The 26,488-nt window shown below is 39.0% G+C and overlaps 1 protein-coding gene across 1 annotated transcript in view; it reads left to right on the plus strand.

The window, feature by feature from the left end:
• Positions 1-26,488, plus strand: part of TBC1D4 (TBC1 domain family member 4) — a 77,715-nt gene that overhangs the window by 24,757 nt on the left and 26,470 nt on the right. The window contains 3 exon segments of the mRNA XM_023751728.1: positions 10,291-10,365; positions 11,658-11,884; positions 25,738-25,898. Of these exon segments, the coding sequence (XP_023607496.1) occupies positions 10,291-10,365; positions 11,658-11,884; positions 25,738-25,898 (463 nt within the window).

Below are 26,488 nucleotides of genomic sequence, written 5' to 3' on the forward strand. Positions count from 1 at the left end.
GCGTGATCGGGCCTAAACTGGCAGTTGGACATCCCCCAAGGGCTCTCTCTAGATTGGAGAGGGTGCAGGCCGGGATGAGGGACACCCCCGTACACGAATTTTTGTGCACCAGGTCTCTAGTCCTATATAATAAAAGCCTAATATGCTAAGTGTACTGTTGTCGGGTTGTTTGTTCAACCAATCAAAGGGTAATATGCTAATGATATGCTAAGGCCACTCAACTGCTTGCTATGATGTGCACTGACCACTAGGGGGTAGATGCTCTGACTGGTAGGTTAGCTTGCTTCTGGGGTCTGGATGATCAGGACTGAGCAAGATGGGCCAGACATGCCCTGGAGCCCTCCTGCGGTCCCTCCCTGGCTAGCAAACCTCCTGGGTCCCTCCCTGGCCCCAATTGTGCACCCGTGGGGTCCCTTGGCCTGGCCTGTGCCCTCTCGCAATCCAGGACCCCTCAGGGGATGTTGGAGAGCTGGTTTCAGCCCAATCCCACTGAACGCAGGAGCTGCCCCCTGGTGGTCAGTGCACTCCCACAGGGGGAGTATTGCTCTGCTAGAAGCCTGGCTCACGCTGGCAAATGCTGAGGTGATGGTGGGAGCCTCTCCCGCCCTCCGCGCCCATGCTAAGGATGTCTGACTTGCCAGCTTAGATCCGCTCCCCATGGGGAGCGGCCTTAAGCCATAAGTTGGACATCCCACAAGTGCTCCCAGACTGCAGGAGGGCACAGGCTGAGGTGAGGGACCCCCCCCCCCCCCCCCCGAGTGCACTAATTTCGTGCACCGGGCCTCTAGTAAAGTTATAAAGAAATCCTTCTTTTGCTCATTTTAGGAGCTGATAGGAAATGCTGAAAATATTGAGTATAAGTGAACAGAAATTTATGTATTCCTTTTAGTATATTTGGAGGAAGAATATAGTCTATTTAAAAATAAGCAAAGTAATTCCTATTCCCTTTCATTTTCTTCTTCCTGAACAATTCAGTCCTAATGCTGTTAGTGAGATCAACTAACAGCAGGTGTCTTGGGGTTGGAGGGCAGGGGAAACGCAGTGGCTCAGAGCAGAGTGACAGTGACTAGTGGGTGCTGTATGTGGGGTGGCCCAAGGCAGCATGTGGGAACCAGAGTGTGGTGAGGAGGGTGTCAGCTTAGGAAATTGCAGCCTGAGTTGGTGAGGAGGGTGTCAGCTTAGGAAATTGCAGCCCAGTGCAGGGTGTCAGAGCCAGAGTGGAGAGGAGAAAGCACTCATGGTGCCTGATACAAGGAGTTAGAGTCTGTGCAGGGTGGGGATGACGACCATGCCTGGGGGGGCAGTCTGAGCATGGGTGTTGGAACCTGAGTAGGATGGGGAGAGTGTCTGTGAGGTGACAGTTGTGGAGACCAATTGCACAGAGGGGACTGATCAAAGATATAATGTATTAAGATAGTGGGATGTTGGGAGAAAGGAATTGCAAATATGCAAAGGGAGGAAATTAAAATGAATCCTGTGTTGTTGGATTCAACAGCGTGGAATCTTGGTTATCTATCTATCTATCTATCTATCTATCTATGAATCATCTATCATCTATCTATATTTTTGAGGAATAGGATTTTATATATTACTAGAGGCCCCGGTGCACAAAAATTTGTGCACTCGGGGGGGTTGTCCCTCAGCCCAGCCTGTGCCCTCTCGCAGTCTGGGACCCCTTGGGGGATGATCACCTGCTGGCTTAGGCCTGCTCCCTGGGGGATTGGGCCTAAACTGGCAATCAGACATCCCTCTGGCAGCCCGGCAGCCCTTGGGGAATGTCCACTTGCCAGGGGGGAGCAGACCTAAGCTGCAGTCGGACATCCTTAGCACTGCTGAGGAGGCAGGAGAGGCTCCCACCACCACCACTATACTGGCAGCCATCAGCCTGGCTTGTGGCTGAGCAGAGCTCCTCCATGTGGGAGTGCAATGACCACAAGGGGGCAGCTCCTGCATTGAGCGTCTGCCCCCTGGTGGTCAGTGTGTGTCATAGTAACCAGTCATTCCCAGTCTTTCTGCTGTTAGGGTAAGTTTACATATTACCCTTTTACTATATAGGATAGAGGGCTGGTGCACGGGTGGGGGCCGGCTGGTTTGCCCTGAAGGGTTTCCCGGATCAGGGTGGGGGTCCCACTGGGGTGCCTGGCCAGTCTGGGTGAGAGGCTTATGGGTGTTTGCAGCTGGTCACACCCCCTTCAGGGTGGAGGTCCCGCTGGGGTGCCTGGCCAGCCTGGGTGATGGGCTGATGGCTGTTTGCAGTTGGTCACACCCCCTTCAGGGTGGGGGTCCCCACTGGGGTGCCTGGCCAGTCTGGGTGAGGGACTGAGGGCCGTTTTCAGGCTTGCCGGTGACTGAAGCTCCCAGCCTCTCCTTTTTTTCTTTTTTTTTTTTATTCTGGGATTTATTTACCTTCTATAATTGAAACTTTGTTGCCGTCACTGGAGCTGAGAGCTGGCTCTTGCTCGCTCCAGCTCTGTGGCCACGGCCGGCTGAAAGCAGGTATCTGGGGTTTGTTTAGCTTCTATAATTGAAACTTTGTTGCTTTCGGAGCTCAGAGCCGGGCTGCGGGAGGCGGGGAAACCTTGACTTCCTCCATCACTGGAGCAAGCAAGCCTCCTGCTTGCTTCAGCTGCGTGGTGGCAGCCGCCATCTTGGTTGGGTTAATTTGCATATCTCGCTGATTAGCCAATGGGAGGCGTAGGAAGGTACAGTCAATTACCATGTTTGTCTATTATTAGATAGGACTAGAGGCCCGGTGCACAAAAATTTGTGCACTAGGGGGTCCCTCAGCCGGCCCGGGCCTCTCTGTGAAGTTTGGGACCCCTTGGAGGATGTCCACCTGCTGGCTTATGCCTACTCCCCGGGGGATTGGGCCTAAGCTGGCAGTCAGACATCCCTCTGGCAGCCCAGGAGCCCTCGGGGGGATGTCCACTTGCCAGCGGGGAGCAGGCCTAAGCTGCAGTCGGACATCCTTAGCGCTGCTGAGGAGGCGGGAGAGGCTCCCACCACCACCACTGTGCTGGCAGCCATCAGCCTGGCTTGTGGCTGAGCAGAGCTCCCCCTGTGGGAGCTCACTGACCACCAGGGGGCAGCTCCTGCATTGAGCATCTGCCCCCTGGTGGTCAGTGTATGTCATAGTGACCAGTCATTCCCAGTTGTTCTGCTGTTAGGGTCAATTTGCATATTACCCTTTTATTATATAGGATACATTTAATATATGTATTGACATGTGTGTGTAAATGTGTACATATGGTCTCTGGCTCTGTCCACTGATAGGAGCTGGGACCAGCTTTTCTACAAATAATATCAGATAATGAATTAAGTCTTGCTGGGTGACAAATACCCAGATTTGGGTTTCTATATATCATTCTACAAGAGACAACCATGATCCTGGGAGAAATGGCTAGTTTCAGGACTGTAGGAAAAGTACAAGATAAGACCAGAGTATCTTGGTAATCTAGCTAGTAAGGGAATGCTCAAAGAAAGATGCTGCTATGTCATAAAGACATAAAAACCATAAATGGCTCCCACTGGTGATACCTGAGACAATATGAGCATCAAAATGAATGATAGCAACAGATTAATCTGTTGCATAGCATAGAAAATCATGAGTCTATTCTGACATGAAAAATAAATGAATACATTGAGAGTTTGAACAGGATTTAATTAATACTTACTGTTTACAAAGAGGAAAATAGTAAGTTTAAAATGAAGTAATGAAATTGAATATCATCAGCAACGGGACATCTGATACAAAGAATACTTTGGTGGTACTTCTGCTAAAGGGATAGAACCTGAATCTGATCATGAAGAAATATCAACAAACTCAAGTTATTCTCTACTACAGGCTCAGTGCATGGATTTGTGCACCGGTGGGGTCCCTCGGCCTGGCCTGTGGGGATTGGGCTGAAACCGGCTCTCTGACACCCCCAGATTTGGAGAGGGCGCAGGCCAGGCTGAGGGACCCCACTGGTGCACAATTGGGGCTGGGGAAAGACCATAGGAGGTTGGCCAACTGGGGAGGGACCGCAGGAGGGCTCCAGGGCATATCCGGCCCCTCTTGCTCAGTCCCAGCAAGCTAACCTACTGTTCGGAGAGTCTGCCCCCTGGTGGTCAGTGCACATCATAGCGACTGGTCAAATGGTTGAACGAACGGTCGGACACTTAGCATATTAGGCTTTTATTATATAGGATAATCCACAAAATAATCAGTAGCCTGTTATCTTCAAGAGTGACAAGGTCAAGAAAGTGCAATAGCATTAGGACATTGTAACTTCCGATATATAGTACTCTTATTTTTTTATTTTGCTAGAAATCAAAATACTTTTATAGGTATTTTTCTTAATGGTTGAGATTCTTCTAAGTCTATCAAAAGCAAGCATGCAACTTTCAGTGCTATTATTTTATCACCAGACACAGAATCTAGAAAAAGAGTATCTAAGGAGATTACCCAGAAGTGTGTTCATGCAACTTTTCTTAAAACTTTACTACCTTATTTTCTTCAAAGTGTATTAATTAGCTATGTTCTTTCTTCTCCCTCCCTCCCTCCTCTCCTTTCCTTCCTTCCTTCCCTCCCTCCCTCCCTTCCTTCTCTTCCCTCCCTCCCTCCTCTCTTTCCCCTGTCTCCCATGGTGTGTTGGTGAGAATTTTAATAAAAAGTCCGTTTAGATAGATGGTCAGGGGATGTGAATTTAAGACCTGGCCCTAGCAGATTTTATATTTTAATTTTTGGACAAATTACTTACCTTCTCTAAGCTATAGTTTCCCCATTTATGAAACAGGCATTCTACTATCAGCTTACCTCACATTACTCTGAGGATGAACTGTCAGTATATTAGGAAAGTATCACATAATAGATATGAAGTGGTCCAAACAGTGGGAGCTCTGAAACCTGTCCATTTACCAAATGACAAAGGATATGTAGAGTTCCTCTCTTAATCCAGCTAGTACTTTGGCATTCTGCACAATACCTGCACCGCTGTCTTTGAAGTGCCACTTCGTAGCTTTGAGTGACGGTAATGACACTTTAAGCAAGAGCACAGCCAGTCTATTTTGATCAAGGTGGATACTGTAGCTTTTATTGTCACAAATGCCGCCAAGTGTCATAAATTACGTGACCAAACAAGGTCTTGCTTGCACCATGTGAGCAGAATGGACTTACTGGGAAGGTTGGAAGCTACCCATGTTGTATCAAAGGTTACATAGAGAAGGGGTTTTGTGTACTTCTAAAATTTGTCTGTTTTTTTTCTCTTTGAATAAAAAGTAGAAAATTGACACTTCAGTCTTAAAGTTTGACTCATAATTACTGTCATTTTTAAATATAAAAATATTTTACTTAACTGACTGTAATTGTTTATGAAATAGGATACATTTTTAAATAGCTGAGAAGCTCAGATCCCTGACAATCAAAAAGTGGGTCCAAGGGAAAAGGCTTGACACATGTATTACCAAATCACAATATAGTAAAACTGAAACAGTTGTCTGTTCAGAGGTGAAAAGACAGTCTTGTATTCTGATTGTTTGTTGCTTTTTCTCAAGTTGAAGCTTACCAAAAGAGAATATTTATGAATATATTTATTAATATACATATTTCTAAAAAAGGACTATAAATTAAGGTGTGAGTCATTGGAAAACAGTCCTCATTTCATGCTTTCTCCAGATTAATATCCATTGTCCTTACTTGTTGAAAATGTGTGAATAATTAAAACAGTAAGTAAGTTTTCTTTTTTTTTTTTAACCTGGGTTGCAGTTTCCAACTCCGGCCTCAGTTGGGGCATGGAGGCAACCAATATATGTGTTGTTGATGTTTTTCTCTCTCTCTTTCTTCCCGCCTTCCCCCCATCCCTTTCTCCCTTCCTTCCACTTTCTTTAAAAAGCAATGGAAAAAATATACTCGGGTGAGGATTAATAAAAAACAAAACAAGGCAAAAAAAGAATTATCAGGTCCAAAACAAATGTCAATAGTGCCAAGATTTAAAAATTCTGATCTCAGGCATTTGGTCAAGAACATGATAGAAATGTACTGATTGGGTGAAGTGCTTGCTTAAAAAAAAAGTGTCTTTAAATTCTTCAGGGAGTATTATAATTGAGCCTGATGGACATATTCATCAGCTCTCATGTTCCTCATCCTATTACCTTTTTCTTGGAATATTAAAGGACATTAAAAACCAAAAAATAATAATGCTAATAGAAGAAAAGCAACATATTCAATTAGAAGAAGAATAAAGAAACCCTTTGTAAGTCTGATGGAAATAATTAATGCTTAGATGAAAGTTTACAGCACTAAACGTCCATGTTAGAAGAAAGGTACAAATTTAATAATATAAGTTTAAACCTTAAAAAGCTGGAAAAGCCATACAATGAAATAGATAAAAAGAGATGAAGTACTGATACATGTACAAGATGGATGAACCCCCAATACCTCAGTAAGTTTTTTTTTGTACACACATATACATGCACACGCAATACATGGATAAAGTACCTCTGTGAGTAAAATGTGTGATTTAAGTCGCTATTATAATAATGCAAATGGTTCAATACCCATCTTATTACTTTTACTATTGTGAGCAAATAACCTGTTTAAGATAACCAGGCAGGTTGGCATGTAAGCAGCAGCTAAAAAATTGCAGAAAGTGACCTGGTCTTTATAATATTTACCTCTTGGCCACACACAGTTACCCAGTCCTTTATCATCTGCAAATATAGTTTATTATTAGAAGTGTGACATGTTATAGTATAGAACTGAAGAACCGAAATAACCTTGATCAGATTCTAGGCATTTGCGTAATTACACGTAACCAATGAAGGCTAGTTAGTTTTGTTTGTAATTCTACTTTTCACAAAGCTCTATCTTCAGGGAGGAGTATTGAGTAAGAGCTCAAGAGCTTCACTTTTAAATTGTGGTTCCTGGGTTCAAATCGATGCTTTGTCCTTTAACTAGCCGTGTAAGCTTTGGCAACATAATCATATCAGAGCTTCAGTCTCTTCACCTGTAAAGTTGAGCTAAAAACTACACCTCCCTCACATAATTTTTGTGAGGAATAAATGAGATAATGCAGTGTAAAATGCTTAATAGAGTACATAGCACACGATAAGCATGCATCTCTTAATTTTATTGCTTATGTAATTGTTATTTAGAGAACCACCAGTAATATAACACTATAAGTAATATACATAGATAAGAATAAATATTGCTTCTATGAAACAAGATAGGATACCATAAATATAAAATAGTCAATTGATAACAAGAAAGAACTCTTAAAACTTTCTGATAATAGACATAAAAAGAAAAAGTCAATAAAAGTCTAGGAAGCTAGAGTTAAAAAAAAATCTTCAAGAAAGTAAAGCAAAATGGTAAAGAGATGGAAAATAGGAGAACAGGGTAAAAAGTCAAAAGATTAGTCTGAAGATCCAATAGCCAAATGGTAGGAGTTTCAGAAAGGGAAAGTGCATGCAGAAATTTTCAAAGAAATCATTTCAGAATTTTCCCAGAGCTAATGGGCATGTTTCCGGACTTAATGGGCTCAGAATACGTACAATAGAACGACTGAATAAAGCCATGCCAAGGCCCATGGTTGTGAAACTTCAGAACGCCCAAGGGTAAACTTAGAATCAGTTCCAGAGAGAGATAGCAGGCCATACAAAGGCTCAGTCACAATGGCATTAGTCTTCGGTGCCAGAAGGCACTTGAGCAATGCTTGCATTGTGAAGGAACGTTTGTAACCAAAATTATATATCCAGCCAAACTGTTAATGAAATATAAGCGTAGAATAATGACATTTACAGACATGTAAGTTAAAAAAACTATTTCCCAGTCTCCCTTTTTCAGAAAGCACTTGGACTAGGTGCTCTACCAAAATGCAGAAGGAAACTGAGAAAGAGGAAGACCTGGGATCACGGAAACAGAAATTCCAACATAGGGTAGTATTAAAAGATATTTCTAGGTTCATAGTGAAGGAAAATACTGGGCAGATCTGTTTAGCAAGCCTACATTGCAGCCAGTCCACACTGGGTCAGGAGACAGAGGCCTTCATAATGGGTAACTCAAATGAAAAGAAAAAATGTAATTGATAGATTATGGGTTGTTTGACCCTACTGAGATCTGTTGGTGACTTTTGTAATACATCAGTGATCGCTAACTCTTTGAAAAACAGATTGCACAAGTTATAAGTTGTAGTAATAGTCAAAAATATAGCTCAGCTGCAAACACTATTTACAAAGTCATAATAATCTAATCCAGTGGTTCTCAACCTGTGGGTCGCGAACAATGAAAATACATCCTGCATATCAGATATTTACATTACGATTCATAACAGTAGCAAAATTACAGTTATGAAGTAGCAATGGAAATAATTTTATGGTTGGGGGTCACCACAACATGAGGAACTGTATTAAAGGTGTTATGCCAAGATTTCAGGATCCCCAAGAGACCACACCAGGGAGCCAGCTGTGTGCGATGCAAAAGCATAAGAATGTTTATTCAAACCCGGGTTTGGCTCCCCTACCCTCCTTACCGACGCAGCGGCAAGTGGCAGAGAGAGCCCGAGCTTTGTGGGTAGAGGGGTTTTATAGGGGGTTTGGAGTAAGGGGAGGAGAGAGCACTGTGGGCCCTGCCGATTGGCCAGGCGCAAGTCGGTGTCTTGTTACACAGGATGTGATCGTATCTATGGCGCGCACTTCCCTTGATTATCATTGGTTAGTTTAAAGAAATCCTAGGTGTGGCTAGCAGAGGTTTGGGCTTCGGGGAAGAAGCTCCTTGCTGAGCACATGGCTGCTGCCCAAAATGAAGGATTCGGGGCAAGATGGAGGGCTTAACCCTCGCCCTTTCAAAAGGGTCGCGGCATTAGGAAGGTTGAGAACCACTGAATCACACATTATTATTTTAACTGAAACCTGTGATATAACTATTAAGGGAAGAGGGAAAGAGAGAGTGTGTGTAGGAGTGGGTAATGAAGTAAGAATACTAAAGTCTCACCTTCCAAAGGAGGAAGTGAATAAATAGTGCCTAAAGCGGAAAGCTTAGGAATAGTAATATAAGCTGAATACCAGAAGCAAGTATTTGAATGCACTTTCAAGTATTTGCTTTTGGAGAATGGGATTCAGTGTGTGAGAGAGGGGGGCGGGGTGGTGACTGTCACTTCTCATTTTGAGCTTGGTAGCACCATTTGGCTTTTGAAATTTTGTGCAGATATTAATTTGATTAAAAATTCAAATGAAATTTAACACTCTTTCCTCCAAAAATTAAACCCAGGAAAGTATGGCCACAAAACATTAAAACTGTAAACTGCTATACAAATATCACGTGTTTTTTATTTTGCAGAGTTTGTATCACATGGTTTGTATTTCCAGTTATTCTTTTTAGAGCTTTTCCATGGGTTTGGAGTTACATGGAATACCTCAGTCTGTGGTGTGTCTCTTAAGACCTTCTGTATGATGTGGTGCCTAGCCTGCCCTTCCATCCTCTTTCCTTCAAAAGTTGGCTCCAGTTTCTTCCTGTATGAAGTGAGGGAAATACAGGGTGGGGCAAAAGTAGGTTTACAGTTATTCGTATGGGAAGTAATACAATAATTAACAAGAATTAATACAAGAATAAACTCCCATACTCACAACTGTAAACCTACTTTTGCCCAACCCTGTATATAAGATGATCTCTTAGGTTCCTCTTTCTTAGACCATCTATGAGATCTACACCAAAGGTATGTGAAAAGAAAAATAAGATCCAATGTTCACCAATATTGAAGCGGACTGTTATTTAGTCTTTTTTAGAGAATAATCCTTTATTGAAGTTGTTTTGGATTATGGAATAATGAATGAAGCTCAAATCCATACATTTTAGGATGCAGTTTTCTCTTCTTAACCTGTGTCTGTTATAATCCTGCAATGTGAATTACGATGTTTGCTGCTTGGTCGTAGGAAGGTTGTATGTATTAAACCATGTGGTGGTTAGATGTGCTGTGCCTTCCAGTTTGTGTTTATCTACATGACACACAAAGTTAATGGGACTCTCTCACACTGATTGTGGGGATGAAAAATGTTTAACCTTGTAACCAAAATGACTCCAAAAAGCTTGGTCTGATATCTAGTCATCTAAAGGCTGAGTTAAGAATACTGGAAATAGATGGTGAATAGTTCTATTTACTGTGCTGCAATGGCTCTTAATACTGCCAAGAAAATTGAGTGAACCACAAAAGGGATCAATTTAATGCTAACGTAAAGAGCCAACTGCTTTTTATAGTAGTTTTAAAGTAAAAATTCAGACCATCTGAATGCTTTAACTTTATTCTCTTCACTTAGGGAGCTAACAGAATGAGAGGGCGGCTTGGAAGTATGGACAGCTTTGAACGGGCAAACAGTCTTGCTTCAGAGAAGGTAGGCAAGCAGACAAGCCCCTCCCCCTATTTTTTTTACCACTGATTGGGACTTGGCACAAACCAACACTGATACGGTAATTTGTATGCTTATTTTGTTCTGAGTCATTTATGATTTAAGAAAATATATTTGAGGCTTTATTGTTTTAAATAAGAAGATTCTGGATATGAGCATGTTGCTCTTTACTCAGCTGAAACTTTCTCATGTGAGACAGAACATACCCCTTGCAGACTAACTCTGCTCTATCAGACCGCTTACTATTCAGAGCTAGTATGAGGACAGTATTTGAGCAACCATTGCCCCAAAGCCATAGGAAAATGAGCCATGGAATTACTGCACTTGTGCAGTGCTCTTGTTATCTTTTGTTTTCTCTCCATGTTACCCCCCTCCATTTTTATCCATTTTAACTGCAACATTATGTTCTTTATCTCATAGACAATTCTCAGTAGGGGTTGATTTCCTGTTTCCTGTATCATGCAACATGTAACCCGAGGCATATGCAACCTATTTATTAATGAAAAAATATTAAAATATATTTTTATTAAACTTTCTGTTGATAAAATTGAGGACTTGGTTCAGCTGTGAGTCTTTTAGCCCTAACTCATGTTTATTAAGCTAAGCATTTCTACAGTGGTGATTGTTCTGGAGAGTATAAACAGCATACCTGTCTAAATTGAAAGATTTATGAAGTCTACACATGCAATATGAGATGCATTCCAGCATAACTCACTTCTCATTCATTTCCTGTTTTTCATGTCTTTTAAAAAATGTGCTATCAGGGGACATGTAGTTGGATAGAAACATTCATGGTGAAGGAAGACACTTAACAGGCTCTATTTTATTTCCCTGAAGGCTCTGCCACCAGACTTGGACACTTAAACGTTGTGATATTGTTTTGAGAGTACAGGAAGCATGCAACTGACATGTCACGGAAATCAGTAGATACGTAAACGCAGACTCCACCCTTTTTTTTGGTCATGATCTCTTTTCATCTTTCTGGCAACAATGAGAAATGCTACAGCATTTTACCACAAAGCGTTAGGGAAAAGAATACCTTTTCTTATCATCCCTTTCGCTTTCTGGCCTATCTCTACTGGTGCTGCTATCAGAAGAAATGGGTTGTGGTGATACTGATTAGCCTTCAGCATGGATTGAATGAAAAAAAAAAACCCCACCAGCTTTGTGTTGACTCAGGAGGAAGAAGAGGTGCCCTGTCCTTTCTGAGCTCTGTGTGGACAGGTCTGCCATGATCTCTGTGGGAAAGAAAGACCTCACTTCTGCTTGCTTCTCAGGACTACTCACCGGGAGACTCTCCGCCAGGGACGCCCCCAGCCTCCCCACAGGCCTCAGGTTGGCAGACGTTCCCTGAAGAGGATTCTGACTCCCCACAGTTTCGAAGACGGGCACACACGTTCAGCCACCCGCCATCAATCACCAAGAGAAAGCTGAATTTGCAGGATGGGAGGGCTCATGGGATGCGCTCCCCTCTCCTGAGGCAGAGCTCCAGCGAACAGTGCAGGTGAGTCCAGACCTCTCTCTGCAGTGGGAAGTAAAGTTCTCCTCCCAACCTGTTTTGATCACGGTGGAGTCAAGATTTGTTGTGACTTCATGCTGTAGCCTACCTGTAGTTTTTAGAAAGACCATCAAAATTAATTGAATGATAAAGACCGTAGTTACTAGGTGAAACAAGGCAAGATTGAAGGCATACCCAGAGAGCTGAGTTAAAGCATTTTGGATGGAAACTTTTTTTTCCAGAAAAACAGAGGAAGCAAGATATTACACATGTGGTTTCGCCTGAATAACCTGCTGACAGGACATGTTATCAGTGTCTTCTTGATCACTTAATGAAACAAAGTCAGCAAGTTCATAAAATAACAGAGCAGCAGAGCTCTCTTGGGGGCCTACAGTAAAATACAAGGGTTCAAAAAAATCACCTAAATTACCTCATGCATGAGACAAAAAGTAACTATATTTTATTTCATAATAAATTAAAGCCAAATAAGAAAATTGTTAAAAATTTTATCTTGAATAACATGATGTCTATAAAGAATACACACAGCCTAATTGACAGGAAGTAGCCATAGGAATTACTTTACATGGTTATTTAAAAACATAACTCAGCCAAATTGTTGGCATTCGATAAGAAATAATAACGGGGGTAAATCTGGAGTAGTAGAATTTTTATATGTCTTACTGTGTAATACAAATCAGAATTTATATCCTAGAACTAATTTTGTTTTTCTTCTTTCCCTGTGAGTTTGATATGGGAAACATGGTCTGGTAGAGATCCCAGTTGAAGAAAATAAAAACAAAAACCAGAATGCTAAATGAAAAGAGGTTAAATTTTACATTGTTATCAAGATTTTTTTTTTTATGATCACTTTATATTTTCAGGAAAAATTATTTTTAAGAATTTAAAATATTATTTTAAACTAGAAATGATATCTATTCTTCCCTATGCTTTCTACATTTTATAATGTATAAGCTCAGATAATTTCTATCGATATAAAAAGATGCTGTTTGTATTGTTGTAAAAACATGCTAGGAAAAGAATCTTCTAAAAATAAAAAGACCTATGCTGGCGATTTAGGGCTTCATATAAAACCATGGCTGTAGGAAAGAATATGGACATAAATGTTTGTTAGGTCAAAGATATGATTCCAGCAGCCAAACATGTTGTCCTTAAATTGTTAGAAGAGTTTATGTCTTTAAAATAGTGAAGTCTTTGAACTACTGATAATCGTTTTTTCCTTCTGGAACTTGTTTCCTGTAATTTTTTGTGCTTTCCTATTTTTTTTCCCTCTTAAAGTATCTTTTGCATGTAAAAACAAACACTGTTTGTCCTAAAATTGTTAAGAAACTGTTAGTAGAGATAAACACAGGAGGAATTCAATTTGTGAAAGGGTGAAACAAGGTCATACTTTTAAATAGAGAGAACTGCATGTCCCCTGACCCCTACCATAAGATGCAGCCCTGAGCCTTTAAAGGACAGATTACATGAATAACACGAACTTGTTTATATACTTTTTCATAGTGAATGAAGACTTTGCCAAAATATAAATTAAGACCAATCTGCTGTGTTTTCTGTACTCAGCATTCTTCCATCTGCTCGGCGCATGCACAAGGAGAGTAACTCTTCCTCCAGCCTTCCAAGTCTGCACACTTCCTTCTCTGCCCCTTCCTTCACTGCCCCCTCTTTCCTGAAAGGCTTTTACCAGAATTCAGGTAGACTGTCCCCACAGTATGAAAATGAAATCAGGTGAGATCAGTGTCCTCTGTTTGCAAAGCAACATTTTCCACAGTGTGATATACTGATGTGTTACTAAAAAGGCTAATTTTGGAGTGACTTTTATGCATCCTTATGTTGTGCTTGTTCTAATCTATTTCTAATATATTGGTTTTTCATTCCACTTAATTTTATTAAGAAAACTTTTACAACCAGTGTTTTGAAACTTTTAAAACCAGCTTTTTGGGTACATGGTAATCTTTTAAAATTATTATTATTTTTGTACTACTTGTATGTGTCTTTGCCTTGGGCCCCACAGTCTAAGCTTTGTTCTTGTTTGGAACAAGACTTGGTGCTAACACATGCTAAGCAAATCTCCCCTGTTCTTGCCTTTTTTTTTCTTGTTCTTCTTAGCCTTTCTGGACATATCTTATGGAATCCAAAAGCCACTGATTTAAACAATTGTACTAAAGTGATGGATATAATATATTTTTACTTTTGAGTATATAGAATATTTCCTAGGCATTTCTTTGATTTTTCAACGACAAGGACTCACTTCTCTGAATCTCAGTGTAAGTCACATAATGGGTGCAGCATCATGTTGACAGCAACACTCTCATGAGAGATCTCTTGAATTTTGTAGACATTTGAGTTTGTTTGGTTACCAATATTGAAAATGAATAGCCTTTAAGTTTTGTTCTTTGCTCTTATAGCGACACAAAATTAGATGTAGTGATTTTGGAAAACTGGCTTTTAAAAAAATTTGAAATTATGAACTCTTACTGATCATTCATATTCTTAGTGGGATGTTCCTCCCTTTGGAAAGAGGTGGTGAAGTTGGGGAGTCTTCTAAGGGGATCGCTGTTGGCTTAGAAGTTTATGAGATTGATTCATTCCTGTTTTTATGCATGGCTTGGAGCATTCATTTGTATTGCTATATAGTATTCCATTTAATACACCACAACTTACCCATTCTCTTGATGGGACATTTGAGTTGTTTTGAGTAGTTTGATAATTGGCAATTCTTGCACTCAAGGAGAGGAATACATGCTATCAGTCAGCCTGGGTGCCGCTAAAATCTTCTGTGTGCTTTTGGCTTCCTTTTCTTTAGATTTAGGAAATCCCCAAAGTTAACATATATACCCTCAGTAATTAGTTAAATTAGACTCTTCCTTAAGTTATCTCTATCTTTTGTCCATGTGTGCCAATATTTTTCACTCCAACAAAGATTACGAATATTGGATTAATGAACTTTTGAATCTGAACTCTTCTCTGAATTAGTACATGTTCAAGCATTGAATTTCTAGTGAAGAAGTTGATGAAAAATTGATCTTAAAAGGCTTTTTTTAGGGAAAACCTTAGGGGAGAAATTTTAAAGGAAGTTAGCCATAAAATACAATATAATATATATGTAGAATATGTAATGAATTTAGAGAACCAAGAATGTGCACACTTAAAAATATCAGTTTGCCTTATCTCTATAGTACTACCTACTAATAAGAATACAACACTTCCAGTGAACTCTATTTGCAGTTTTTTATTGTTATATTACTTAAAGTAAGCATTTGGGGAATCACAGTTTCCTTCAAGAAACAAAACCAGGCCTGAAAGTGACAATGAAGCTAGCCATTAAGAAGGTCAAAGGTTAGCTGTCTTAGTCTGATTTATTTCAATTTCACTTAACATAATTCCCTCTAGGTCACCCATGTTGTCACAAATGGCAAGATTTCACTCATTTCTATGGCTGAGTAATATCCCATTGTATATAAGCACTACCTCTTCTTTATCCATTTGTCGGCCTTTGGATACTTAGGTTGCTTCCATATCTTGGCTGTTATAAATCTGCAATGAACATAGGAGTGCATATGCTTTTTGAATTAGTGTTCTGGATTTCTTCAGTAAATACCCATAAGTGGAATTGCTGGCTCAAAAAAAAAAAAAGGCTTTTTTTAGGGAAAACCTTAGGGGAGAAATTTTAAAGGAAGTTAGCCATAAAATACAATATAATATATATGTAGAATATGTAATGAATTTAGAGAACCAAGAATGTGCACACTTAAAAATATCAGTTTGCCTTATCTCTATAGTACTACCTACTAATAAGAATACAACACTTCCAGTGAACTCTATTTGCAGTTTTTTATTGTTATATTACTTAAAGTAAGCATTTGGGGAATCACAGTTTCCTTCGAGAAACAAAACCAGGCCTCAAAGTGACAATGAAGCTAGCCATTAAGAAGGTCAAAGGTTAGCTGTGAATAGGATGTTGTAGAGTACAAAATCAGTGACTTTTAAAAGATTATTTATAGTGCTTAATATAAGGTTATATGTTTATCTTGAGTAGTTTCTTCTTAGATGTGTGTACAAGGGGCCCCCCCAAAAAATGTATACACACTTTAACAGCCGATAGCTTAATTTTGAAAATGAAATGTATTTTAATAAATACTGCCTTTGTAATTATTCAAAGTGTGTATATACATTTTTGAACACCTTGTATTATTCTTTCTCATAGCTTTCTTTAGCTCTCTAATTTCATTTTAGTAGAAGGATATTGCAGTCCAGAAGGCAATTATATGTTCATTTTGCATTGAAAAATGTCACCTTTTTGCTGCTATCTTATTTGAAGTGCTCCATTTAAACATGAAGAGAACTTACAAATTTGTAGAATCATTAAACATTTTGCTATTTTTTTGTACTTTGTTTCTTGGCTCTGAAAAATTCTGAAAATCAGAAAGCACTTTCTATACTTTTGTATGCTTTTTAATAATTTGTATGCATGGAATCAATAGGCTAAAAAGACACTTAAATTTTTTTCATTGAAGTATTTTTACTGGTATTAAAATATAACCATACAGCTCATCAGAGTGAACATTCCGTGTAACCACTGCCTGGTCACTGCCAGCAGCCCTGCAGCTCCTCTCTTTTTCCCACCCAACCAGCATGCCTATCCTGACCTCAAATACCATAGCTCAGTTTTGCCTGGTTTTGAACTTTATTTAAGTAGAACAATACAGTATAAATTCTTTTATATCTGGCTTCTTTCATGAACATTAGTTTGTGACATTTATTCCTGTTTTTATGTGCACTTTAGTTTATTCATATATATTGCTGTATAGTATTGCATTTAATGCTAGATTTATCCACTCTTTTACAGATGGACATATGGATTATTTTTATTTATTTATTTACTAGAGGCCCGATGCACGAAATTCGTGCAAGAGTAGGCCTTCCTTCCCCTGGCTGCCCGCACCAGCTTCCCTCTGGCACCCAGGACCCGGGCTTCCCTCTGGCCGCCAGCAGGCACCCGGGACCCGGGCTTCCCTTGCAGCCCCAGCTTCATCAGTAAAGTTGTCTGGAAGGATTTCCAGTCTAATTAGCATATTACGCTTTTATTATTATATATTTTGCTTTTAAAGAGTAATGTCCTTGATATTATTGTTTATGTCTTTAACTGTATATTTCTATGTATTATTGATGACACAGTAATAAAGCTGTCAGACAAAATTAACTTTTAATAGGTTTATTTCAATGAGTAAGTCACTTAGACATAAATTGACTAGTTACAATTTTGAAGAGAATGTTTTTAAATTTGTATTTGGAAATAATACCAAGTTTACAGGAAAGTTGCAAAAAATATATGGAGGACTTCTGCTAACTCTTTACCCAGATTCATCAGTTTTTAATATTTGCCCCACTTGCTTTATCATTCTCTCTGTTCATTTACATAGGAATATATACATGCATACATATAGACATTTTAAAATTCTAACCCATTTGTGAATAGTTTGCATACCTCATGTCCATTTACTTGAAATAGTTTAGGGTGTACCAGTATTTCCTCTGAAGGAGGAGAGTCAGGAGTGTGGTTTTAATCCACTGACTTCAGAACTCTACATCTCTCATCATCACTACTTTCAGAGAGAACATCATACCGACACAGTTACCATGACATCTGGAACTACTCAGAATATTGAGGGGAGGAGGTTCATAATACTATGAATTACAGTTTCCTTTTCACTTGGGTATATCTTACTGGTTTTATAGAGTGGGTCTCTAAATATGCATCATCAAGTGAGGGAGAGAATAGGTTAGCTGCATATAGGTTAACAAATACTACTTTTTAGAAGGCATATTAATTTGAAATTTGAAATTCAGATTAGGCATCCTTTTCTAGGACCACTATTTGAATTATTAAAAAGATGTCAGGTTACTGTTTTTAACAGGCTGAGAAAAAGGAGCCAAGATATTTTTAATGTCATGATTTATTGATTAGTAGGTTCACTTGCACAGCATTAGAAAGGTAAAGGAAAGGGAATAAGTGTATGCTTTGAATACCTTACTTCAAATTAATTTTTTAAAGTTTAATTTTATTTCATTGTTTAGTAGCTAAACTATAATTGTCTATGATGATACAGTATATTTATACACTCTCCATTTATCAAATGTGTAATATGTCTTTTCTATCAACAGGCATCTTATCACTCCTTATTGCTTCTCAGCTTTTAAGGCTATAATTAAAAATTATTGATATTGAAGTTCATTTGTCAAAAGTAAAATGATAGTCATTTCTACTTACTTATAAATCTTCAATGATAAAGTAAGATTTTGTTGATGAAGTACTTTGTTAGACAGTTTTGGTTCTCTGTAGTTCTCTCGTATTTACTGACAAAAATAGTATAATTACTCATTTTGGTTCATTATTGAAATAACCTTTTTTATGCATTATTGACTTATGGGAATGCCTTTTTATTCTAAATCCTGATTTTGGACATATGTCTCTTTCTTTGTGCTAATGTCATTCCTTGTTTTCCTGTTGAACTAGACAGGACACTGCTTCAGAATCAAGGTGATTAGAGGTCTAAATATTTTCATTTAAAAAAATTTTGTAAGTTCTTCCAACTGAATATCAACATTAGTTTAAAAACAGTTTTGGCTGTCTCCTGAATGCATGCCATCATTCTGGTGCTATGAGGGTTACACAGTAGAAAAAATATGACACATGGTATAATCAAAGATCCCAGATGACCATAGGAAATCCTGTTTCTACTCTATTCCATGTTGAGATTTCCTTAGAATTGTGCTGTATCCTTCAAGCGAAGCCTAATTTTAATTTTGAATTATTAGAATTAGAACATATAAATTCCTTATATTAACTAGTTTACAGGTACATATATACATATAAGTAATTCATTCTAAATCCCAAGAAGATGCAGAAATAAGAACCTACTCATTCAATTGACTCTGGTTTTGACCTGAAGAGGATTATTAATCTACTAGAGGCCTGGTGCACGAAATTCGTGTATGGGAGGGGGGACTCCTCAGCCCAGCCTGCACCCTCTCCAATCCCGGACCCCTCGGACATCCCTCTCACAATCCGGGACCGCTGGCTCCTAACTGCTCACCTGCCTGCCTGCCTGATTATCCCTAACTGCCCCCCCCCCGCCAGCCTGGTCGCCCCCTACTGACTCCCCCCTGCCAGCCCGGTCATCCCCAACTGCCCCCCCCTCCCCCGCCGCTGCTGGCCTGGTTGCCCCACACAGCCTGCTGTTCAGTCATTTGGTCATCCCTCACTAACCCTCCCTGTCAGCCTGGTCACCCCACACAGCCTCCTTTTCAGTCATTTGGTTGACCCTCACTAACCCCCCTGCTGGTCTGGTCACCCCACGCAGCCTGCTGTTCAGTCGTTTGGTCATCCCTCACTAACCCCTCTGCTGGTCTGGTCACCCCACGCAGCCTGCTGTTCGGTTTTCTGTCAGGTTGTTTCGGTCGTGACGGCCCCTGGATTTTTAAATATTAGGATTTCTGCCCATCTTAATTTCTGTCACGTTGGGTACTTTGAGACACTGCTGAGGCCTCCAGACCTCCCACTGGTCTGGACACAGGAAAACACCTACTTCCTTAATGTGGAAGTCTGACCGCATCGCTGATGACACTTCTTCCTCTTGACCAGCATGCTTCCGTGGTAAGCATCCAGGGTCACTGCTGAACATGTTAACTGGAAACGGGTACTCTTTGCCTTGTTCTAATGTCCATGCTTTGCTTATATCCCCAGCTCAATGAAAGACAGACATGCCCATCTTCCTGTTGGGGACCACTGACATTTAGGTTTCTTTCAAGTTGGAGTAAAAACATGATATTAAAGACTGGACTAGAATGAGATGTACAAGGAGAAAAATATTATCTCAAAAATTATTTTGGCCACATGGGAAAGATGAAAAGTAACTTTTTGGATACTTGTAATTCACCTTTACTTTTTTTATGGTTGGCTATAAGACCATTTACATATAACTCTTATCTGCTTTTAAAAGCCCAATGGAAATGTTAGTTTTACTTTTTGCCCTTTTAGGTTTTACAACAGCATAGAATTTGATCTGTTTATTACCTTACATATCATTTGGCCTATAATTTCCTTATTTTACATATGTTTAAATTAAGCTGTGGGAAAAATTAATATCTTACTTGCTATCATTTTCTTAATCTTAGGTTAAAAGGATGTAAGTAAATAAGCTACCCAGAGATACTTTCAATTTCAGTGTAAAAAACTTGCTTTTAAAATAAAATTTGCATTCAGTGTAGAGTTTAGGAAATAAAACTTTTTGTTTTCCTCATTCTTTTTTGTTTTGCACATTGTTCCACTAATTAATCTATCATTTTTGACTCATAGCTCAGATGCTGTCTGTTGATTTCCACTAGAATAGTTCAGTCTCAATTTCTTTTTTTAATTATTAAAGATTTTCTGTGATGATATATGGCTTACCCAATTGAAAGCCAGGACTTAGATAGACTATTAGTGCACTTGATGCGATTGTGACTTGAATTGTGCTATGCATTCTGGGCAAAAAACCCTGAAGTTTCATCATGTTCCACGCAACCTTTCTTGGGACATTTACAAAGAGAAAGCTTTTTTAGATTTCTGTTAAATAGTATTACATTAATCAAGTTTTGTTTCTATCCTGAGTTGTAATACATTGTGATTTAGCTATAGATTTAATCAGTGTGTAGTCATTTATTTGGACTTTATGAAGCTAGTAGTTTTAGATGGGTGCTCAGAGTTGAAGGATGAGGGGCAGTTTGCTGCTCAGCAGAACAACACCTTTGTACAACAGATCCTGGCCTGAGAGTTTGCCTTTATGAAAAGTATATCCATGTTGCCCTGATGGGAAATAAAACATGATGGTATCCTTCTTAAAGTTGAGTCCCTGTGAGTGGTCACTAAAATGCTTTTGTTCTATCCAATATCCAGTCAATTAATTGTTATTAAATCTGGCAAGTGAGCATCGACAATTCTGTATTAACATAAGAACCATCACGTTAATTTAATAGCTGATGTTGTGAAGGCTCTAATTGCTTGGTTAAGGATATGTTACTAAAAAGTTAATCTTGAAGCTCTGTGGGAGGGGTGCTTCATATCATATCCATTGCTTTTGATCAAGGCTCCAGCCAGAAGGGCTCGGACATGCCTACCAGCCCTCATTGTGGTACACATATTTCCTCCCCTTATGGCCCCTCATTTTGTTCATGGATTGTGGTGACTAGTAATAGGAAGAATATATAGAATACACCCATACAAAAATAGGTGGGAGTTCTCCACATTGTATTTCCTTCCTAGTTATTCATTTTTAATTTAATATATTTAAATAGAGGTAATGCTGGCACAGAATAAATTTCCAGAATATGTTTCTTGGGAAGCAGTTTTATAATGCACATGTTGATATTCCAAAATACAAAAAGAAAAGAAAAGATTATATGAAAAATAAGGGAATGATTTTGTTTCATTATTTTTTTAAAATATATTTTATTGATTTTTTTTTTTTTTTTTACAGCGAGGAAGGGAGAGTGATAGAGAGTTAGAAACATCAATGAGAGAGAAGCATCAATGTGCTGCCTCCTGCACAACCCCTACTGGGGATGTGCCTGCAACGGAGGTACATGCCCTTGACTGGAATCGAACCTGGGACCCTTCAGTCCCCAGGCCGACGCTCTATCCAGTGAGCCAAACCGGCTAAGGCTTGTTTCATTATTTTAAAAAAATGTAAAGATAATTAATATATGTATATTCCACCATATTAATGTGTTTTTGATTTGTCCCTCCTAATTAAAAATAAAAACGTCTTTACATTTTGGAATGCAATGATTTTAACAGCAAAGAAAAGGAAATGAGACATTTACATAAATGAATACCTAATACTACTCTGAAGTTATTAATCTGCTGAAAGAAATGACATTTTTCCATTCAAATAAATGAAAAGAGAAATACTGACCAGCTATTTTTCACCAGAAATACAGGGGATCCTTGGAGTTCTGACAGCTTTGGTTTTGAGATTTTATAGACCTTTTCTGAACTGATGCAAAAAGTGTTTACATTGGCAAGATAAATCACAGTACGTAAGTTTCTGGATTTCAGACTGCCTGAGTTTGAATTCTGGTTCCTCCACTTATTATCCACGGGACTCTGGGCAAGTTACTTAGCTTCTTTCTATCTCAGGTTTCTCACTAAAATGGAAATAGTAATAACACCTTCCCCATAGGTACTGTGAAAATGAAATGAGTTCATACCTGTAAAATGCTTAGAACAATGCCTGGCACATAGTGTGTGCTTTTTGTATTAGTTTTATTATTACTACAAGTTGTTTTGTTTTTATTTTCACTCAAAAAGTGGACATCGTGCTTGGCTACCTGCTAAATTTAATTAAAGGAGAAGTCAAAGTGAACACTAAAGTTACAAGTACAAAAACAACTCAAACAACCAATCTTTTATATATTAAAAGATATAATAATAGTACCCTCCGACCCCCACATTTTTCACCTCATCCCAGTGTAGTTTTTTTTTCTTCAAATTTGTTAGTGCTTTATTTCACTGCTACTAACTACTCTTTTAAGAGGAGCATCAAATCTTGGGAGCTTGTGATGGCTACCATGAAATCCAAGGCTTCCTTTGAAACACATCACTGGCTCACTTCCTATTGGTCTCCAGACACCTTTTTTTAAAAAATCTTTATTGTTGAAAGTATTACATAGGTCCCCCCCCTCCCCCTTAACCTCTTCTAGCCCGCTCCATCCTCCCCACCCCAGGCCCTCACTAACCCATTGTCCTTATCCAGGGGTTATGCATATATGCATACCAGTTCATTGGTTGATCTCTTCCCACCCACCCTCCCCTGCCTTCCCTCTGAGGTTCAACAGTCCCCAGTGTAGTTTTCAAGGTGGAATATAAGAATTTTCATGCATTATCTTTCACATGGTTTTGATTCTTGAAATTACCAATTTAAGAATGTCAGATTGCTGACTGCATGTACATCCGAGATTAAACTACTGTAAGTTGCCTCCATGCACTGACTGTTGAAACACTTATCTGGACCCTGGTTTCTGAATCCATATCTTCTTGCAGCTTATGCCTTATCTCAGCCACCAAGCTGCTTTTTCAGGATGTCGTTTTTTAGTACCAGATAAAGGTCAATGGTCTGTTATGTAAGTCCTTCCTTTCAGTATATTATTATCTTATATTTTGACTGCTAATTTTTGGCTTATTACTCGCTGTTGAATTCCAGACATGGGAGGACAATGGGTCCTTGGCATTTCATTTGGATTGCAGGATTTAAAATTGTAGACGTTATGAAATTTTCAAATATGTAAGGTTAATGTAAGGCTACTTTATGTACTTGTTTTATAACATTCCTCCCCAAAGTCTGTATTTTATAGTAGTAAAACTGATATAGGTACTTCCCAGTCTTATTTGTAGTACTTTCTAAACACTTGATATGCCATTAACAGTGAATCAGGAGATTTTCAAAAGATGGTTTAATTCCAGCATTAAAATGTAAAAGTTTAAGAATCCTTTGATTTGGTTTACTCTAGTATTCTTTATTAGAGCTACCAAGAGGTTAAGGTAAGCTCACCCGTGAGGGATTGAAATAGGTGCTTTTACATAATTTAGTTAGCTTTCTAGGCTTAAATTATAAATTAGATGCTCTTATATAGGACAGGAACAAAACTTACTTGGAAAAAAGATGCCTTATGTTGTTTACTAACACTGTTTTCATTGTCAATAGCTACTAGTGCCATCAACAGCTTAGTCTGTACTTTTGGGAAACAGAACTTTTTGCTAGAAAAACTTAGAAGTCATGACTACCAACTAAAGATTTTAAGAAGATCCATCTTTTATTTATTCCTGTCATGTTAGCTCAGCCAATATTATTTTTTGTCCATTTTACTAACCTTCTGAGTTAATGTTTCATATTGTTTTACAGTATTTATTCAATGGATATTTATTGAGTTATTACTGTTATTTGCTAGTTACTAACTAGGAGTTAGAAATACACCCATGAACTAGCATTATTAAATAACTGCCGATGAGATAATGTTACTAAAAAGAAAGTGTTGCCTGGTAGGTGTGACTCAGTGGTTGACCTGTGAACCAGGAGATCATGGTTCGATTCCTGGTCAGGGCACATGCCCAGGTTATGGGCTTGATCCCCCAATGTATGGCATGCAGGAGGCAGCTGATCAATGATTCTCTCTCATCATTGTTTTATAACATGTTTCTATCTCTCTCTCCCTTTCCCTTCCTCTCTGAAATAAATAAAAATATATTTTAAAAACAATAAAATGAAAGTATTTATCAGGATATGACTATTATATATAGACATCTGAATCACAGTTTCTAAAAGGGTAATACTTGAATTAATACTTTCCAAAGTGGAAGTAAAGATGGACAAATGTATTAAATATTTCAGGGCGTTTTGAACCATGAACATATATTAGGGTTATAATTTTATCCAGATACACAACAAAGGAGGTTTGACTATATTGAGATATATATATATATATATATATCTGCCACTTTCTGAAGTATCATAGTACATTATGACAACTGCTGAAAGTATTAACCTTCATTTAGCTAATTCATAAGTAATATTTCCAGGATGATAGATCAAGATTAGAAATAATGGAATTACCTGATACGTGAGTACATGAAGTAAATAAAACTATGACAAGCAGATCTGAATGTCTCCTGACCTCTGATGACCCCAGCACCACAGAGCTCAGCTGAGAACCTGGGTGGGTGTGGTTTTTCAGCCTGAGTTTCTTTTCTGATTTAAGAGCTGACACTTCCTGAGCTCATCAAAATTTTTGCACTTTCACTTATTGGTATCACACCTATAAACATTGCATCTTCCTCATTCTCAGGGAAGCGCAGAGGCCTTGAAACTCAAGAAAAGTGAAGTATTCCCACCACTGACAGCAACAATTATTGCATAGTATTCCAGCTACTGACATAATTGGTCTCAAAAGTAAATTTGAGTCATAATGATCTTTTATTGCAGATAGGCCTAGCATAACTTAGAGCGACCTTTCCCAGAAAGGAGATTCTTAGAGCCGACCAGCCTTTCCTCATGTTTCTGAAAGACTTATATAGAAAGGTGTGACACCCCCAACCTTCCCAAAAAGCTGGGGTTGAATAAGTTAGGGAATTTTTGTTCACCGTTTCCCTCTTGGAGAGTTGCAGTGCTTGCTAGAAGATTACAGTCCCTATGAAGTCCTACTATAAAGAATATGTTTAATATTTTTAAATTTAACCTATTCAATCTTATTTGACCACAGTTTTTTCTTAACATATTACCTAACAGCAATCCCAACGTTGACTGTTTTGCCTTAATTCAGATTACTTTCTGCCATGATCCAGCTCTTGGTAGTTAGCTATTTGGAGGCAGATCTTAACACTCATAGCCAATTAGAAGCTATTTTTATTAGCCTATTCTATAAGAACTATAAGAAATGTTCTTTATGAACCTTTTATGGAATACTTACATTGCTTAGAGCATACTATTTGAAATTTTTAGCAAAGCATGAGTTCATTACTTAAGCAACCTTTGCATTCCTTACATTAGGATTTAAAAGGTGGACTACTATGGAATGAGTAGAAACAGGAGAGCTTCTCATGGCTGGGCTGTGGCCTGGAGTGCGTTTTCCCGGAGATGTGGTGGCCTGGGTGCCCAGTGTGCCGCCTGATGCATTGCTCCATGCTGCCTGTGGCTGTGCTTGCCCGTGGCGGGATTTTGAATGGCTTGTGCTACCATATTGTTGCAAAGAACCAGGTTATGCAGTGATCCTTACAAGTTATATATTTCCGTATTTGCTTTCTGCAGTGATGGAGAGGGGAGAAAAAGGACTTCGTCTACTTGCAGCAATGATTCCCTGAATGTTGGAGGAACCCCTGTCACTCCTCGCCGAATCTCCTGGCGGCAGCGCATCTTCCTCCGGGTTGCTTCTCCCATGAACAAGTCTCCCTCAGCAATGCAGCAGCAGGGTCTGTATGGTGCTCACTCAAGAATTACTCCTCATTAGTGTAAATTAGGGAATGGAATGCAGTGGTTTGTGTCCAAAGAGACTTATGTATTACAGTGGAGAAATAATTTCTCTTTCTACTAGATAGTGGTTAACTTCTCAGATATCATTAGAACATACCTGGCATTCAGTAAAAGCTTATTTAATGAATGAATAAGTTTCCAAAATCAGGAACTATGATAATGCTAGAAAAGAAGTCATAGATTTTTTAAACTTTTCTTTCTTTCTCCCTTTCTCCCTTTCTTTCTCCCTTTCTTCCTCCCTCCCTCCCTCCCTCCCTCCCTCCCTCCCTCCCTCTCTTCCTTTCTTTCTTTCTTACTTTCTTTCATTCTTTCTTTCATTCTTTCTATCTTCCGTCCGTGAGGAAATAATCCGAGGATCCAACGAATAAGAAATCATCAGAGTTACTGGATTAGATGTTCTCCTCTTATGTCCTATACATAACTGGCAACCGTTTTGAGCAACTACCTGTCATGCTCGATGTCCAGCCCGCGATGCACGTCAGCATACAAACATACACTAATAAGATAACAGATGTATATTAGAAGGACG

The sequence above is a fragment of the Myotis lucifugus genome, unplaced genomic scaffold (assembly GCF_000147115.1).
Source record: "Myotis lucifugus unplaced genomic scaffold, Myoluc2.0 scaffold_24, whole genome shotgun sequence".
In the NCBI taxonomy this organism is placed as follows: Eukaryota; Metazoa; Chordata; class Mammalia; order Chiroptera; family Vespertilionidae; genus Myotis; species Myotis lucifugus.